This window comes from Protopterus annectens, chromosome 2.part0, assembly GCF_019279795.1.
Source record: "Protopterus annectens isolate FY-2018-M chromosome 2.part0, PAN1.0, whole genome shotgun sequence".
NCBI lineage: Eukaryota > Metazoa > Chordata > Ceratodontiformes > Protopteridae > Protopterus > Protopterus annectens.
This window is the reverse complement of record NC_056728.1, coordinates 475,995,721-476,012,473: the sequence shown is the minus strand read 5'-3', so window position 1 is coordinate 476,012,473 and position 16,753 is coordinate 475,995,721. Positions and strand designations below refer to the sequence as shown.

At 35.5% G+C, this 16,753-nt stretch overlaps 1 protein-coding gene across 1 annotated transcript in view; it reads right to left on the bottom strand.

Moving 5' to 3' along the window:
• The window catches only part of SNX32 (sorting nexin 32), a 463,165-nt gene that overhangs the window by 117,789 nt on the left and 328,623 nt on the right, over nucleotides 1-16,753 (bottom strand). Inside the window, exon 8 of the mRNA XM_044060891.1 lies at nucleotides 8,981-9,067. Coding sequence (XP_043916826.1) covers nucleotides 8,981-9,067 — 87 coding nt within the window. The remainder of the gene's footprint in view (nucleotides 1-8,980; nucleotides 9,068-16,753) is intronic.

The following is a 16,753-nucleotide window of genomic DNA, read 5'->3' as shown; positions in this document are numbered from 1 at the left end:
AATTAAACAAAGTGTACTTTCAATTCACAGGCCATAATTTAATTTATTTCAGGTAGTCCATATACTGGTAGATTGTATACCATTAGACTGAATTAGGGAGAGCTGTCATTCTGGGGAAACAAGTAGCCCTAGTTTCAGTGAAACCTCTGTGGTTGCTTGTAGGTAGGAAGTTGCAGGATGTTAATGCAATGTGTTTTATTTATTATTTTTAATGCATTTGTCATTTCAAAGCATGGTTTTCTTTGATGCAAAAGAAGGCAGGACTGAATGAGCCATATAATGTTTAACTGACAATAATTGGATAGAAAGATTATAAGTGATGTATAATGTTTGCAGCTACAGTTGTTTCAATGGTGTCTGTGATGCATAACTATTTTTGGGCCTGTGTCCCACTTTTATTTTTCGCTTTGTCCAGATTTCTTGCTCTAAGGTTGAGAGGTATGGTTCTATACTAAATCAGAAGTTGTATTTACCTTGGAAGACTTTTCGGCATAATTATGAAAAACAGAGCCTTTTTAATATGTCTGCTTATTTCCAATATAAACTGCCATGTAACCTTGCAAATAACCTTCTTATTAAGCTACTTTACTTCTTTTGGAACTGACAGGTATGATTCATCTGTTTGGACATAAGCATAGAGTGCTAATGTGACTGATGTCTTGCAACAGTCTGTGGTTTACATAATCACAATAACTTTTCTGTGTTTCTGGGTGTGTAATCAATTTAACAGTTTTAAAGATGTTTTCCAAAAATAAATAAATATATAATAAATAAATAATCCTCTCTACACTGAGCTATTGACAAAGTCTGGGAATTTGTTTTTTTCAAAAGCGAAGGTCAGCATTACAGCTCAGTAAACTGTCAGTCTGTGAGTAACTTCTGCACAAATTAAAATGTCTGAATGTCAAATGGCTTTAAATTGGAGGGAAGTTTATTTTTATTTATTTTATTTTATTTTACATTTGTTTACCGGGAAAGTCCGACTGGACATAGGTCCATTTTCAGCAGAGGCCCGGTGAGAAAAGCTCCAAAAAAAAAACACAAAACAATGTAATACAATACATGAGAGAGAGAGAAAGCAAATTATGGATGTAGTACTCATACAATATGGCAGAGATTACATCTCGTAACAGTGAGAATCACTGAGGTACAGAATAAACTTAATTTTTTTTTTTTTTTTTACACTTATAATTACAAAGGTTGCCTATTTTACAAGTAGGGGCTTTTTTGTGTGTGTGTGTGTGTGTGTGTGTAAGAGAGAGAGATTTAATATGTATACTGAATATAATTTTACAAATGGAATTCTTAGTTAAACATGCCCCTCTTCTTGGGCAACTAGACTTGTGTAACCAATATTAGATCTTAGCCATCCAGCTGGAAAAGGTTAGTATGTGGATTTTCCGTCTGGTTTGATGAAGGCTATGCTACTTACCTAAGGACTACATTTATGGCTATCCATCCAGCCATCGTGTTGCTGAACTACATTGTTTGATAATGAGAGGAGCTTTTTACAGAAGTTGAAGGTTTTTGTGTCAAGAACCTGTCCATAAAAAGTGGCTTGTTTATGTTGCAGTGAAGGCTGTGGTCTTTGTACTGAGCATTTTAAGTAAAGCTAGTATTTCTGAGGTAGAGGAAGTCTCTTAAGGCAGGATCTTTCTTAGCCTGGAAAGCAAGCCAATGATTAAATTTATAGGCGCCAGTGAGAGACAGAGGAAAGCAAGAAGCTTTCTAGTCTGTTTGGATAACTAAGTGAACTTAGTCCTTTGACCTTTTTTGTCAGAAATGGTTGTAGTCTTTCTTTTGGCAGGGTGTTTTGCTGAGCCACATGCCAAAAGGGGCACTGCACTCAATAATGGCTCTTGTAAAGGAAGAATACAGGGATGTTATGATCTCCTTGTCCCTGGATGAGATACCCTTACTAATGAAGTGGGCCATGTAAAATGCTTTCCTTACAACGGAGACAACATGGTGATCAAAAGTCAGGTTTCTATCAACCTGGGAGCCCAAGTACCATACGACTTATTACGTGCTTGCAACATTGTTATTAATGTGATAATTTGTGGGGACACCACTCTCCTCAAAGGGGATGATGATGCATTTTTTGGCATTTAGCTTGAGGCCATATTTCTGGCACCAGTTATTTGTTTGGGTGAGACCCTCTTGTAGCTTATTCAGAATTGTTTTATTAAGTCAGTAATGTGAATTCTTTACTATATTGCTAATTTTTGGGGTTATTTTTGTGGATTATAGTATTGTAGGACTGCTGATGTTGACATTTTACGTAGCTGGACTGCTGGAATGGTTTTCCCAGTGAGAAATGCTAGTGCTGTAGTGAATATCTGTTTATTTGTAAAAAAAAAAAAAAAAAAAATATATATATATAAACTAAGATGTTAGAGTTGACTGTTATATTAGAGAATTAGAATTAGAATGAGAATTAGAATTTTAAGGCAAATATTAGGCATTTATTACATTTATTCATTGTTCAAATGCACCTACAGTACAGCCAGGAGGTCGACTGTGGTCTTCCGGAGCAACGAAAGAGTTAACTATATGATATATTTTATATGCGGCCCCAAGACCATTTCTGTTCACTCAGTGCGGCCCCAGCATGCCAAAAGAATGGACACCCCTAAAGGATCAACCACAATGAAAAGTTTAAATATATTTAATAATAAACAATAAAAGAACATGGAAATACTAAATATCTATTTACAATAAACACCAGAGTTTAAGTCACAGGAAATATTAAAATAACACAGATAAATAGATTCATACAGATACAGAAAAACAGTACTTAACTAATCTCACTATATTCTCCTGACTGATCTAAATAATTACTATTTCCTGGTTACTTAGTAAAGTAAGGCAAGATGAAATGGGTGAGAAATCCTTCTTTGTCAGGTTACAAAAACAGACTACTCTGAGACTTCTATCTCATCTAGTATTAAAACATCATTTTAGTCCTGGATTACAGAATGACATCACACACATCTGATCATCTGACTTCTGGTTCCCATACCACCCTCTTTAGTAGAACTGAACCAGAATCTACCACATATATGTCAATAATGCACACACATAGAGCTTTGCTAAGATCTGTTGCAGCTTCTGGAAGTCATAAAACAATTGCAAACTTCCACCTTTCCAGAGAAAAAATTAGTTCACTGCTAAAGACAACACAGAAGCCTTCCTAGTACAGAAGTTTTGTCTCTGGCTGCACTGAGACCTGTGAGGTACAATCTTTATGGCTTATACCAAGTAATTTAATTTCAAACTATTTTTCAAAGTTAGTTGGACTGAGATTAACCTGTTCTCTTCCAGTATCCTCTGTTACAACATATTCATTTCCATTTACAATACAGTCTGACTTACAGGTGTATTTCTTTTCTTTTCAGCAGGTTGGTACATTTTTAATACAACAATTTTACAAATACATTTTTTCAACACAAGTATCTGTACAAATATGTTTGATACACAAATGACATATAATTCCTTACAAAACTCCAGCTAGCTATGCTGGCATATGTTACACATCCACTGTCCTACTTCTCCTGGCATAGCTGGCAATACCTCACATTGTCACAACTTGAAGTAAAAGCCATCTGACAGCAAAAATACCTGCCAAGTGCTTTAAACTGTCAATCTTCTATATGCACCTACAGCCTAGATTTAAAAGTACCATACCTTTGGTCTCATCTGCATTCATTCATTTTTGAATACTGATTCCTGTTTCAGAAGTAAGGATACCACTAGATGGTTTATTTGCCTTTTTAAGAACACACCCAAATATGTATTTATTACCTATACACAATAACTAGAGATATCTCTGCCATTATGAGAAGGCCCTTATTGGCATTTTAAACCAGGCCGATATCACCCCTCAGTAATCTAAAATCAACTGTGTGTAAATTCAAAGCAACTAGTAATGCAATATAACTCTTATCATTAAACCTGTTCTAATTATAATTCATTTTCATTAGTTACTAGAGAAGGCAAAGCTTATACATATTCTAAAGGGAAAAACACAGAGTATTGTACTTGATGGCAGGAAATGTAAGAAACATTTTACTCAGCAAGTTCACCCAGATCTTTAGATGATAAAGTTCTAAAGATCATGGTTCATCCAGCTCTTTATATGATAAAGTTCTAAAGATCATGGCAGTTTTACTTACATTCTTGTGTATTTCTCTAACAAAGAGATGAAAATCTATTATTATCGATATGCATATTCACATATTTCTCATACATATGCTATTTCCAGCAGCATTAAGTTGTATATAATTTCTGTATTTCCCAAATTCTACATTTTATTAAAATATAAGCCTATAGTATTACACCAAGTAAGAATGTTATTATTATGAGACTGTAAGTTGTCAACATCTTTTCTGTTGCTTACTTCCAGTTTAATTTCTCCAAGGCTTTTGGGTTTCTAATACCATGACAGAAATAGATCCCATTCCTAAGTCAAGGTATGATTAAATATAGTATTGTTTCAGTCTTTGATGTTAGCCAAAAGTGCTTTTTGCAGTACCCACAATGTACCCAGAAATCACTCCTCCTGCAATTTATATGGAGTTACACGCATTGGTAGCATATCTAAATACAAGTATATATATATTTTTTATTAGACCCATTATTTCTACTACAACTATTGGAGCTGTTTGGCTATCTTTCTTCAACATTGCTCTTGATTCTGCCTGCAAATCTTGGTATTTTATGACTGTATGTCTCTCTATAAGTCAGACACTGTAATTGAGCCCAGCAACAAGGTATGACTGTTTCCTATTCTTTTTTCACAGAACTTACATTTGTCTGTTTTTCCCACATATTCAATGGACTATGTAAATCAATGTGTCCATAGTAGATTTTAAGCTACAGAGATGTGATTTAAAACTGCATTGAGTGTGAAAAAAGATACCTGCATATTTAGGGATTAAACTGTCCAACTCAATATAGCAAATTGTAGAAACAGCATAGATCTAAGGCTGTACCACTTGCTTATTTAAAGGAATGTGAATATAGAATATAGGCAAGAACTGCATAATGTGTGCTATATGCTGGAAATAACCTTAATCCTGGTATCTCTCTAATGCTGTTATTGCTTTCAACAATTTTATTTAATTCGCCTCTGAATCACTTAAGCTACCCTGAATAACATTAATTGAGGCCACATACTCCAAACAACCATCTGGGACCTCACAGATACTAGGGAAAGAATAAGCACCTGAAAATAGTGTAGGTCAGCTGTTAAGGGAGTTTTATTTTAACTAAACTAGAGAAATCTTTAAAAGGCTTAAAGTGTATCTAGTGAGCACATTGCCTGGGTCAGCAGCTCAAACAAGTTTTCCAGGCCACAACCTAACTTAATAAACCTACATTTAGCCATAAATACAAGAAGCACATAGAAAATATCATACTGAACTTTTGTTAATAAAAGGCTCAAATCACCAGCAACTGAAATAATCCTTACTTTTTAAATAAAGTGGTTCTGAATTGGAAAACAAGTTAACTGGGTTAAAACAAACCTGGGCAGCTGATAGTTTTTCTTTTATTGCATGCCACTGTCTGGGTCTAACTGCTCCATTCACCTTTGCTGTGCCTGGGCTCACTCCGCTCCCCTACCTTACTCCAATTTCCCATCCACCCCTATGCCTAACTTTATTTTAAACTAGCCACACCCACAAGCCCTATTACCCAACCCAACTAACAAACTAAATGACATCACTTGTACATAGTACTAGTCTCCCCATAAGATAGCAATACTTAAAACTAATATAACTTTCCTATTACAATATTACTATACAATACAGCAATACATTTACAAAAAATCATTACATTCAAATCAATCAACATAATACCCATCCATGTTACTGCAGTAATACTCTTAACAATAGCAACAAACCTCACCTCATGCCACATTAGTCTCAATGGGTCAACAACTCCCTATAATATGCCATTTCCCTATCCACCACAGATAAAACCTTTAAATATTAAAATACCACCCTCAATCTACAGAATTACTTATATTCATCAGATTACCTATACTGTAATACCACAACAAAACAATGCCAATGTCTCATTGAAATATAACACAATCATAGTAAAACTCCTCAAGACCATATCACACATCGCCTCACAGCTAACCCTTAGCAGAGATATCCATCCAAACCCTGGCCCCAAACCAACCCATTCCAAGAAACACCCCAGTATGGCAGCCATAGTTTACTAAACCTCTCTCAGAAAGGATCTGACCTCCTATTATTAAATTTGAACATTAGAAGTATCATTAACAAAACCCAACAACTTCACGCCACTCTCACTCACTACTCTCCTGACATAGCTCTGATTACTGAAACCTGGTTAAAATCAGGAATTAGCAATAATGAAATTTTACCTCCTGGTTACAATATGGGAAAAAATGAGGGGAATAGCCATTCTATTTAAAAAGTAAACTTACTCTACAGCTCTTACAACAAAATACTCCTGACTTCAATAATGCAGAAGTAATCTTTACAAAACTTAAGATTCTTAGCAAAAAATACTTAAACATAGTTGGAACCTGTATACCTCCAGGTAGCAACATCTCCACTCTAGAACACATCCTCTAATGGTCCTCAAGCTCTCTTCCCCAGAAAACAATTATTATGGGGGACTTCAACCTAGATTGGAATACTTGTAACTCATATAACCCTTCAAATCACATAAACCTCCATGGCTTCAACCAAATCATGCAAGCCCCCAACAGAATTGATAAAACATCAAACAGGTAATTCATCATTGATTGGACATTAACAAACAGACCTTCCTTGTCTTTACATGCTGGTAGCCTTTCAGAGAGTCTCAACAATCATCCTCCATTTTTTTTACTTAGGCAGTGAATAAATCAAGCAAAACTCACCAGCTATTGTGAAATTAGTAAAAAAAAAAAAAAAAAAAAAAACTTTAACACTCAAAATTTCATATGCACCCTTAAACTCTGTAATTGGGAACCACTGAAACACCTACCCCTAGAGGATGCTATACAATATTTCAACTTAACTTTCCTGAGAATTCTGAAGAACAATAAGAATAAAAGCCAACCCCCATGGTTAACAAAGGAAACCAGATCACTATTAAAAGAAAAAGATAAAGTTTGGAATCTGTGGCAAAAAAGCAAAACACAAGCGACTAAACAGGCATATTAAGAACTTAGAGTTTTATTGTTTCTTAGGTTAAATTCTGTATTAAGAGTATATCACTTTAAATTACCAAAATTGGGTGAACATGTAACTTTTGGAGGGCTATTTAAATGCCTGATTTTTTTAACTTGTATTATTAAATTGTATTTTTATCTGCTGAAGTACTATAGGTAACAGGACAAAAGCATTCATTCTGTGGTATTAAAATAATTTATGCAGAGCCTTTTTCAATGGTTGCTGCATTTTTTTGTGGGTTTACTTGGTTTCTTGGTCCTTGTTTGTTTTTGGATGATCCTTGGTTTCCTTTTTTTTTGACTGTTGAAAGTCTGTTTATTATTTGGTTGTGAATAAACTGGACAATATGACATATAGGAGTTTATTGTTAATATTTTAACTCTGAATCCATTTTTAATTTGCTTGTTTTTTTATAGAAACATAGCATGAAATGCACTTTGTTGGGCTACAGTTAATAGTAGTAAACAGGAACATCATTATGTGAACTGTGATCTTTAGGCATGGTCTTTGGTTTTCTTGTTTTGTTGACTGTTGACAGTGTATTTATTATTTAGTCATGACTAAATTGGACAACATAAAGTCTGTGAGTTTAATATTAATTCTTTACTTCTGAATACATATTTAATTTTTCATGCATTTTTGCAGACACACAGCTGTGAAATGCAGTGTGTTGGGCTACAACAGTATGTGTCTTCCACTTAGTGCAGATGAGTAGGGCTATGAGGTGTTAATGAGCTGCATAATGTAGTGAAGGTTTGACTCCCTCTGCATTTGTCTGTAGCGCAGGATTTGGTTCTCTCTGCCTTTGTCTGCTGTGTGACTAATCAAGTCACTTCATTAGACAGTGCTCCTGGTCTTACTTGAAAAGGGACATTGCATCCAGTGACCTGTCCTATGCTGTTTGCAAATGTGTTACTCATCATCATTGAATCCCTGCACTGGGAAGAGACAACCATATAATGGGATATTAGTATGGCTGGGGGTCCCCAGTCCATTACCCTGCCTGGGTCCCCATGTGTCCATGAGCTGGCTATGTATATGATAACCTCACTTTCCAAATGAACATTGCTGCAGCTTGTAAGAAAACACAAGACTATGGAATGATAGGTAGAAGAGGAGGGGGGACAGTGAAGAAGACAGAAGCAAATAGAGAGAAAACATAATAATTCTGTATTTCAACACAGAGGGGTGAAAGTTACCCTCTGAATTATCTACCTACTCACAGATTTTGGATGCATACAGTACAACAATCAGCAAGTCTGCACTTTTTACTCATACATTTTGGATTATAATGTATTTAGACAGCCTCTTCACAGCTGAATCTCTAGAATAATGTAAATAGTAAATATGGCTGAAGACTGTCCTACAGCCTTCTGTCAAATTTTCAGCACTTTCCCCAAGTAAAAATATGACAGTTTCTCCCTGCATATTTTGAACAAGCAATTTTGCAGTGTGGGAATCTAATAATACTTCCAAAATTTGACTTGAAACCTTAACATGTTTATTTGCACTATGAATGAATGACATCAGTGAATGTTAGTTGTTTATTTTCCAAATACAGATTGGATACACTGTACAAAATATTTTGATGGAGATCTGAATGATGGAGATTTTAATGGAGCAGTAATAGTTATGCTGTATACCACCTCCCTTGTCACACCAAATTAATCTAATTTTTATTTTTAAACACGTCATCTTTAAACCTAGACATGACTTTCAGTCTTGATTAAAATGCTCAAAGCCTTGCCCCTTAGTTAACCTGTACAAGCTAGCTGTTCACATACCTTTGCAGCTTGTGAGTCTCTTGTATAGTATCTTAGCAAGTCAGAGAGTTTCAGGTCTTCATCTGAAGCAACTCGACCTTCCAGTTTCTGCAAGACAAAGTGATTTTTATAAGTGGCAGTACAGAAAGGGAGACAATACAATCCATGAAGCTTCTTGTACAACCAGAAGGATATCAACTCCTCATTGTTCACAGTTTCAGTGAGTGGTAGAGGGGTATTCTACCCTAAGAATAGTGTATGACAGAAAATACATTCCCTGGGATTCAGAGGCAAAGACTGTGGCACATAAACTGCCTGCTGCAGGTAGCTGCAGTTTATACAGTCATGTAAAATGCAATTCAGAGACATGTTTCACCCCAGTGTCTGTCAGGAAAACCTACTGCAGTGATTCTTCCAACTATAAAATCACTGCAGAGGGTTTGTATTTGAATTGGAAAGGATTAACCCAAGGGGTTGGTTTCTGATGTTACGGTGTACTGCTTCATGGTAATCCTTTCTGAATCACAGGGATTGACTTTAATGAATTCATAATCTAGGAAATGTTTCGAGAAAATGTTAAAAGATGCCATAATCCCTAACAATATCGAGCATCAAACATTTATTTATTTATTTATTTTACATTTCTCAAATGGGTAAGTGGACTGGTCCAAGGAGCCGTTTCAGCTGCACCTTAGGCCTGGTATGACACACTTAAACATGAAATACAAATCAAAGGGTACAAATTACAATAATGTAGAAAAGTACAGTAGCTGTTATCAAACACTATATACAAATATTTACAATCAAGTACAAGGATAGTACAAACAATTCCAGATTAGTTTAACTAGTGACAATGAATAAAAAAGTTAAAAATATCCTAAACAATTTAGTGGTTAAAGGAAGGCATTCAAAGAGAAAAAAAGCATTAAATGAAGAATAATGGAAATAATGTAACGTAAAACTAGAGTACAGGCTTACCGAAGAAATGTCGGGAGGTAAGCAGTGCACAGAATGCAGAAGAAGAAACACTAGTGAGATATATAAGGCAAAGATTAAGAGAAAGATAGGTATGAAAGGTGAAATGGAGAAATACTGAGTAAGGATACATGACTTATATGAGGTCATGACAAGAAAGCAAAAAGAGTGGATAATGGGACCTAACAAGGAAAAAGCACAGCATAAGTCAAACGTTCACTGACATTATATGTAGTATGCGGCGAGACATATTTGATTCCCATTGACTGTAGAGAAGAGGACCTCCACTATGGGGGCATTCTATAATATTGCCTGTTCTCCTGATGCTCTGGGGTCACTGACTGTACAGACAAAGCTATCAAAGCCCCTCCTAGTCCACAGGGTGTCAGATGCATCAAGCACCAGCCAAGCTTGGTTAAGGGTGAAAAACGTACATCTGTTTAATATCCTTTAATAATAATAATAATAATAATAATAATTATAATAGTAAAATAATATTTTATTTTTCAATAAAAAAGTATCAATTACTGAAGACTCAACTGAGCTTGTCTGCAGTTCATGGTTGTTTTTTCCTGGGTTTTAAAGAATCTTAGCCAGCAACTCTGTTGTTTATGAAATACCAGTTTTCCTGCAGTTTACTGTTTTCCATTACAGATGGGAGACATTTTGCCCCCTAAAGCTGGAAAAATACTGCACTTGACTACAAGGATCTGTATTTATATATATATATATATATATATATATATATATATATATATATATATATATATATATATACATACACACACTCACACACACACACACACACACACACACACACACACATATATATATATATATATATATATATATATATATGGATTCACTTTGAATCATCGAATGTTCATAACATCGACGTTATGATCATCGAGACCAGAACATCGATATTCAGAACATCGAAGATTCAAATTAACCACACAACCACCAAAAAACTTACAAAAACTATGATATGCAGGGGGGCTTCTCCCCCCTGCACACCCCCCCTACTTTAATATTCCAACTCCGAGATCGCACTACAGTGGGGTAATGGAAATCTCCCGTTTACCGCTATATGCGGTAGTGCTAAATGGGAGATTTCCCATACCCTACCTGCAATGCCAAAACTCAGATGGCACATACACACACACACACACACACACACACACACACACACACACACACACACACACACACACACACACACAACATGCAGGGCACCTTGCTGCCCTACTTACACACCCAAAATTCTACACTTTCACTTACCTGGCACTTCCACTTTAAACCTTCGATGTTTTGAACATTGATGTTTTGGTCTCGATGATCAGAACGTCGATGTTCTGAACATTCGATGATTTAAAGTGGAACACTATATATATATATATATATATATATATATATATATATATATATATATATATATATATATACATACATACATACACATACATATATACACACATACATATATATATATATATATATATATGTGTGTGTGTATGTGTGTGTGTGTGTGTGTGTGTGTGTGTGTGTGTGTGTGTGTGTGTGTGTGTGTGTTTATATATGTATACATTGAGACAGGGGGAGTATAAAAGTATGCATATATTTTTCTCCAAAAATATCAAGACATTTTCTCATTTTCATATCTTTTTACTGGGCAAAACTGCTCAGACTAAGATCTGTGATCAGTGCAGATGTACCTGTAGAATGATAGCTTGTAAATGTAGAATGGCAGAAAGTTTGATAAAATCAGGAAACTACATGGATGTTTGTGTAATGCTAGTGTCACTGAAAGGCCAAGCTATATTTCAATATATTAGTGAGTGATTCCCCCTACCCCCGCGACTGCTTCTGGGACATAGTTCCCTTTATCCATTAAGATGAATAAGGACATAAGGAGGACATGCTCAGTGAGTCAAGGGTGTCAGAAGAGGAAACACTCAGGGGAGAGACACTCCAACCAGTCCATAAAGAAAATGTGGAGCAATTTAGAGACTCACTAGTATGGAATATATCTCATCGAGTTTTATCCACAGATGAGACTTCTGTCTTGAATAAAGGTTTAAGCTTTATCCCTACAAGGACTAGTGAATTAGCTGAAACAATGTTAGACCTGAAATCATTTTGTATTAATGTTATGCTTAAGTTAGAATTTGGTAATAACTCTGGTGTGGATACTTGTTCTTTTAAGAAACCTGGTTTATACATGCCAGTTGCTCATCCCCTTGTTGAAACATTTATGAAAATTATGGAGGATGATTTGTATAGATATTATGGCAATCAAAGCATCAAGCACAAAAACAATAAAGTAAGTTATAATCTTAAATGGAAAGAATGTAAGGCATTGAAACATCTACAGTATGATACTGCAATAATAATTAGACCAGCAGAGTGGCCCTGTTGTTGTGATGGATACGACACATTATATTAGTTCCATGGAAAATATGTTGAGTAATAGTAAGTATTACTCCGAAGTGGACAACAATGATGTGCATCATTTAATTAATACTATATCACAGATGTTATCAGATGTTTTAAATAATGATCTAATAACAACTGAAGTTTATAGATTTTCGAAGGTAGACCATCCGCTTATACCCATCATACAAGGGCTGCCTATAATTCATAAGAATGGCCTTAATCCTCCGATGAGACAGATAGTGGCAGGTGGTGGATGGTGCACTGAGCCACTATCTTTTTATATAGAAAAATGTTTGTGCCCAGTCCTTAATGGGAATGCCTTTGTACTTAGGGATACCAAGTAGTTTTTGCTTGATCTATACAGTTATACCAGTAATTTATCTGTTGATTCCAGCTATATTTTTGTAACCCTCGATGTACAATCTTTATTTATGATCATACTCAATGCAATAGGGGTGCAAAATATACATGATTATCTACGTGAACAAAGTGAATATGATTGTACACATATAGATCTGATCTGTTTATTTCTAGAAACTGGCCTCAAAAGCAATGTATTTCTGTTTAGTAACAAGATCTATCTCCAAAAGGATGGCGTAGCTATGGGCATTTTGTGTGCCAATAGCTACGCCAATACATTTTTGGCACAGTGGGAAGAGAACTTCTTTTTTCAAACTAGTTATTATAGGCAACATGTTGCCTTTTATCGTTGTTTTGTGGACGACCGCTTCCTAATATGGATGGCACTTCTGAACAGTTGAATGTATTTTATGATGAACTTAATAGGTTACTGAGTACCTAAAATTCACCATGACTTTTTCATATTATAAGATAGATGATCTAGATGTATATATAGAGAGGTTGGCAAATGGTTTTGTGAATACCGGAGTATATAGGAAGAAGTGTTTTAGAAATATACTACTTGACAGAGGGAGTCTGCATCCTCGGTATATATTTAGAAATGTAGTTAGAGGGCAAGGTATGAGGGTGTCCAGATTAAATGCCTCTGACCCAGGCTTTGAGATCAAACTTAGTAGTCTACAGCAAAGATTTTTAGACAGGGGATACCCACTGTATGAAATTAAGGAGAGCCTTGTAGATTTATATGACCTTAGGAAGGATAGAGCATGCCCTTATTATTCTTCTATAGGCATTAATAGGTCAGATGAGGAAATAAAGAAGATCTCTAACGAAGTTAAAGTCCCAATATTTTATAGTTATGATAACAGTGAGCTTTTAGAAATCTTTAAGAGGAACTGGGCAATTCTAACAGTGGATCCGAGGTTGTATGAAATTGTGAGTGATAGACCTAAATTTCATTGTAAGAACAAATTAAACCTGAAAAGACTACTTTGCCACTCAAGAACTTATATAGCAGAGTTCAGTGAAGAAGAATTTTCCACACAGCCATGTGGGGAAAGTAATTTTTGCCACTATGTGAATTCAAGCAATGTGTTTGTGCATCCAGACACTGAGTGTTTTGAATTCAAGGTTAGAGCGAATTGTTCAACCCCACGTGTTGTCTACCTAGTGGAGTGTGACTATTGCCAATCATTTTATATTGTAAGACAGATAGAATGTTTTAAAATAGAATTAGAGAACATCTTTATAATATTAAAATAAAATCGGACCATAATGCTCTGTCTAAGCACATCCTTCTATTAGGTAATGAACATAAGTTTAAGTTCAGGGTGATAGAAGTTATTACCCCAAGTATTCATGAGGGAGACCTTAGAAATCACATGGAAAGTAAGGAAGTGAAATGGATAATAAGGCTTAGAGCAGACAGAGGTAAAGGGCTCAATGAAAGAGCCTCACTAAAACTGCTACTTAAATCAAAAAGACTGCAGCTACGTTAAGCCTTTACTTATGTTTTTGTATATTTTTATATACTTAATGGATTGGCAGGCAGCTTTTTGGGGATTGTTTATCACAATGTTAAACATATATATATTAATATAGTTTTTAGTTATTATTTATTTTTAGTCAGGAGTGTAGTGATGTAGTATTTTTTATGTTAAACACACGTGTGTGTGTGTGTGTGTGTGTGTGTGTGTGTGTGTGTGTGTGTGTGTGTGTGTGTGTGTATATATATATATATATATATATATATATATATATTGTGACTTTGCTTATTTTAATACTGATTTATAGTTGAAGTGATTGGTTAATGTGATGTGCTCTGATTGGTTGCTGCGTATATTTAAGCAGTCATGTTCTTATTCATATTTTGATGGTCTGATGAATCTTTTTAGTGAAAGCGCATACCAATTTTAGTATTAATAAAGATTTTATGCTCAGTTTACTGCGTGGTTGCTCCATTTCTATACATTGTTTTGGATTACTTCTGTTTATCTTATTTGGCAACGTAGTGTTTTTTCACTTGTGGGGTGTGATCTGCTTACATATTTTTATATATGTATACATTGAGACGGGGGGGGAGTGTAAAAGTATGCATATATTTTTTTCCAAAAATATCAAAACGTTTTCTCATTTTCATATCTTTTTACTGGACAAACCTGCTCAGACTGAGATCTGTGATCAGTGCAGAGGTACCTGTGGAATGACAGATTGTAAATGTAGAATGGGAGAAAGCTTGATAAAATCAGGAAACTACATGGATGTTTGTGTAATGCTAATGTCACTGAAAGGCCAAGCAATATTTCAACCTGACTCAGTTTCACAAATGGGTTAATACAGGAGAACCTGACACAGGTGTTTCAACAGAGACAGTCTGGCTGGACTTCAGCAAGGATTTTAAGGCACACTTGCAGAAATGACCGTTAGGAAAACCACAAGGGTTAGGAGTGGGATTAAATCTGAGGTACACAGGAACAGTGACAACAGACATGGTGGGATCAAGGAACGTGACTAGTGGACTGCTGTAGCAGTCAGACCTAGTCAAGTGCCATTCTTTGTCTTTGTTTCAGTTGCACCTGACTGTGCAGGGAACATAATCATCCTCTTTTTGAATGAAACAAAAGGCTGGATTCTTCAACAATATATGCTCTGGGGTTCTCCTCAGGCATGTGGTACTGTCAGGAATATAGCTGATCCTATACAAAGCCTTGTGTATGACATATGCTAATGAGGAAATACACTAGTCTTAACAGATGCCTGGAAGCCCTATGCATGATTCAGAGAGATTTTACTACTAGTAGTCTGTGGACAAATATAGACGCTGTGCAGTGTGCCATGCCTGGTGACCCAACCTGATTATTTGTGAACATTATGCCACAACCCCCCTGAAATGCCAGCTAGTTAGTACAGCACATATACAGCACATATTTATCTGTCTATGTGTATCTATATATATATATATATATATATATATATATATATATATATATATATATGTGTGTGTGTGTGTGTGTATATATATATATATATATATATATATATATATATGTACAGATTCACTTTATAATCTCAAAATACTGAAATATCAAATTTCAGTATCTTGAGACTATAAAGCTGAAAACTCATAAACCCGAAAACCAAAACTGCAAAATTCAAAACCGCGAATGTAAACAAAGCACTACACCACACATACAAACACAAATACACCTACTTCCCGACACTACTAAAAAGCAAAACAACACACAAGAACACAACAAAACAAACACATACCATAACCTCCCTACTTATATATACTAACTCCGAGGCACACTAAGCACCGAAAGACAGAAAACCCACCACCACACATTCCACACCCCCCTTGCACAAACACACATCACATACATACAAACACCACCACTCTCAACACTGACACACTCACTCTCTTATCTACCTACCCGAACCCACATTTAACTCTCCCCAACACACTCACATACACACAAGCCCTCCCCAAAACCCTTAAAAAACATAACACTTACCTAAAGCACCATCAGTACCGCGGGTTCGACATTTCCGGGTTTGATATTCTGCGGTTTTGCACAACTGCAGATTCAACAATTTGGTCTTGAAGAAATGAAATTCGACACTTCAGTATTTTGAGATTCCAAAGGAAACCCGTATATATATATATATATATATATATATACACACACACACACACACACACACACACACATATATATATATATATATATATATATATATATATATAGAGGTTTAGTATTAAAATCTTGAAATTCAAAATACATTTCGTACCTAAATGTCGACGATTAATGTCAAATCTGCAGATTTACGACTGTTCAGTTAGTTGTAAATCTGCAGTAATTGCCAAAAATGTCAAATTCGACACTTTACGGCAATTAACGGCAATGCCACCCTTGCCGTAAATCCTAAACTCCTACAAATAACATCCAGTTTTTTCAGGGGGACAAGCCCCCCCTGCACCCCCCAACTATATACTCCAACTCCAAGATCACACTACAGTGA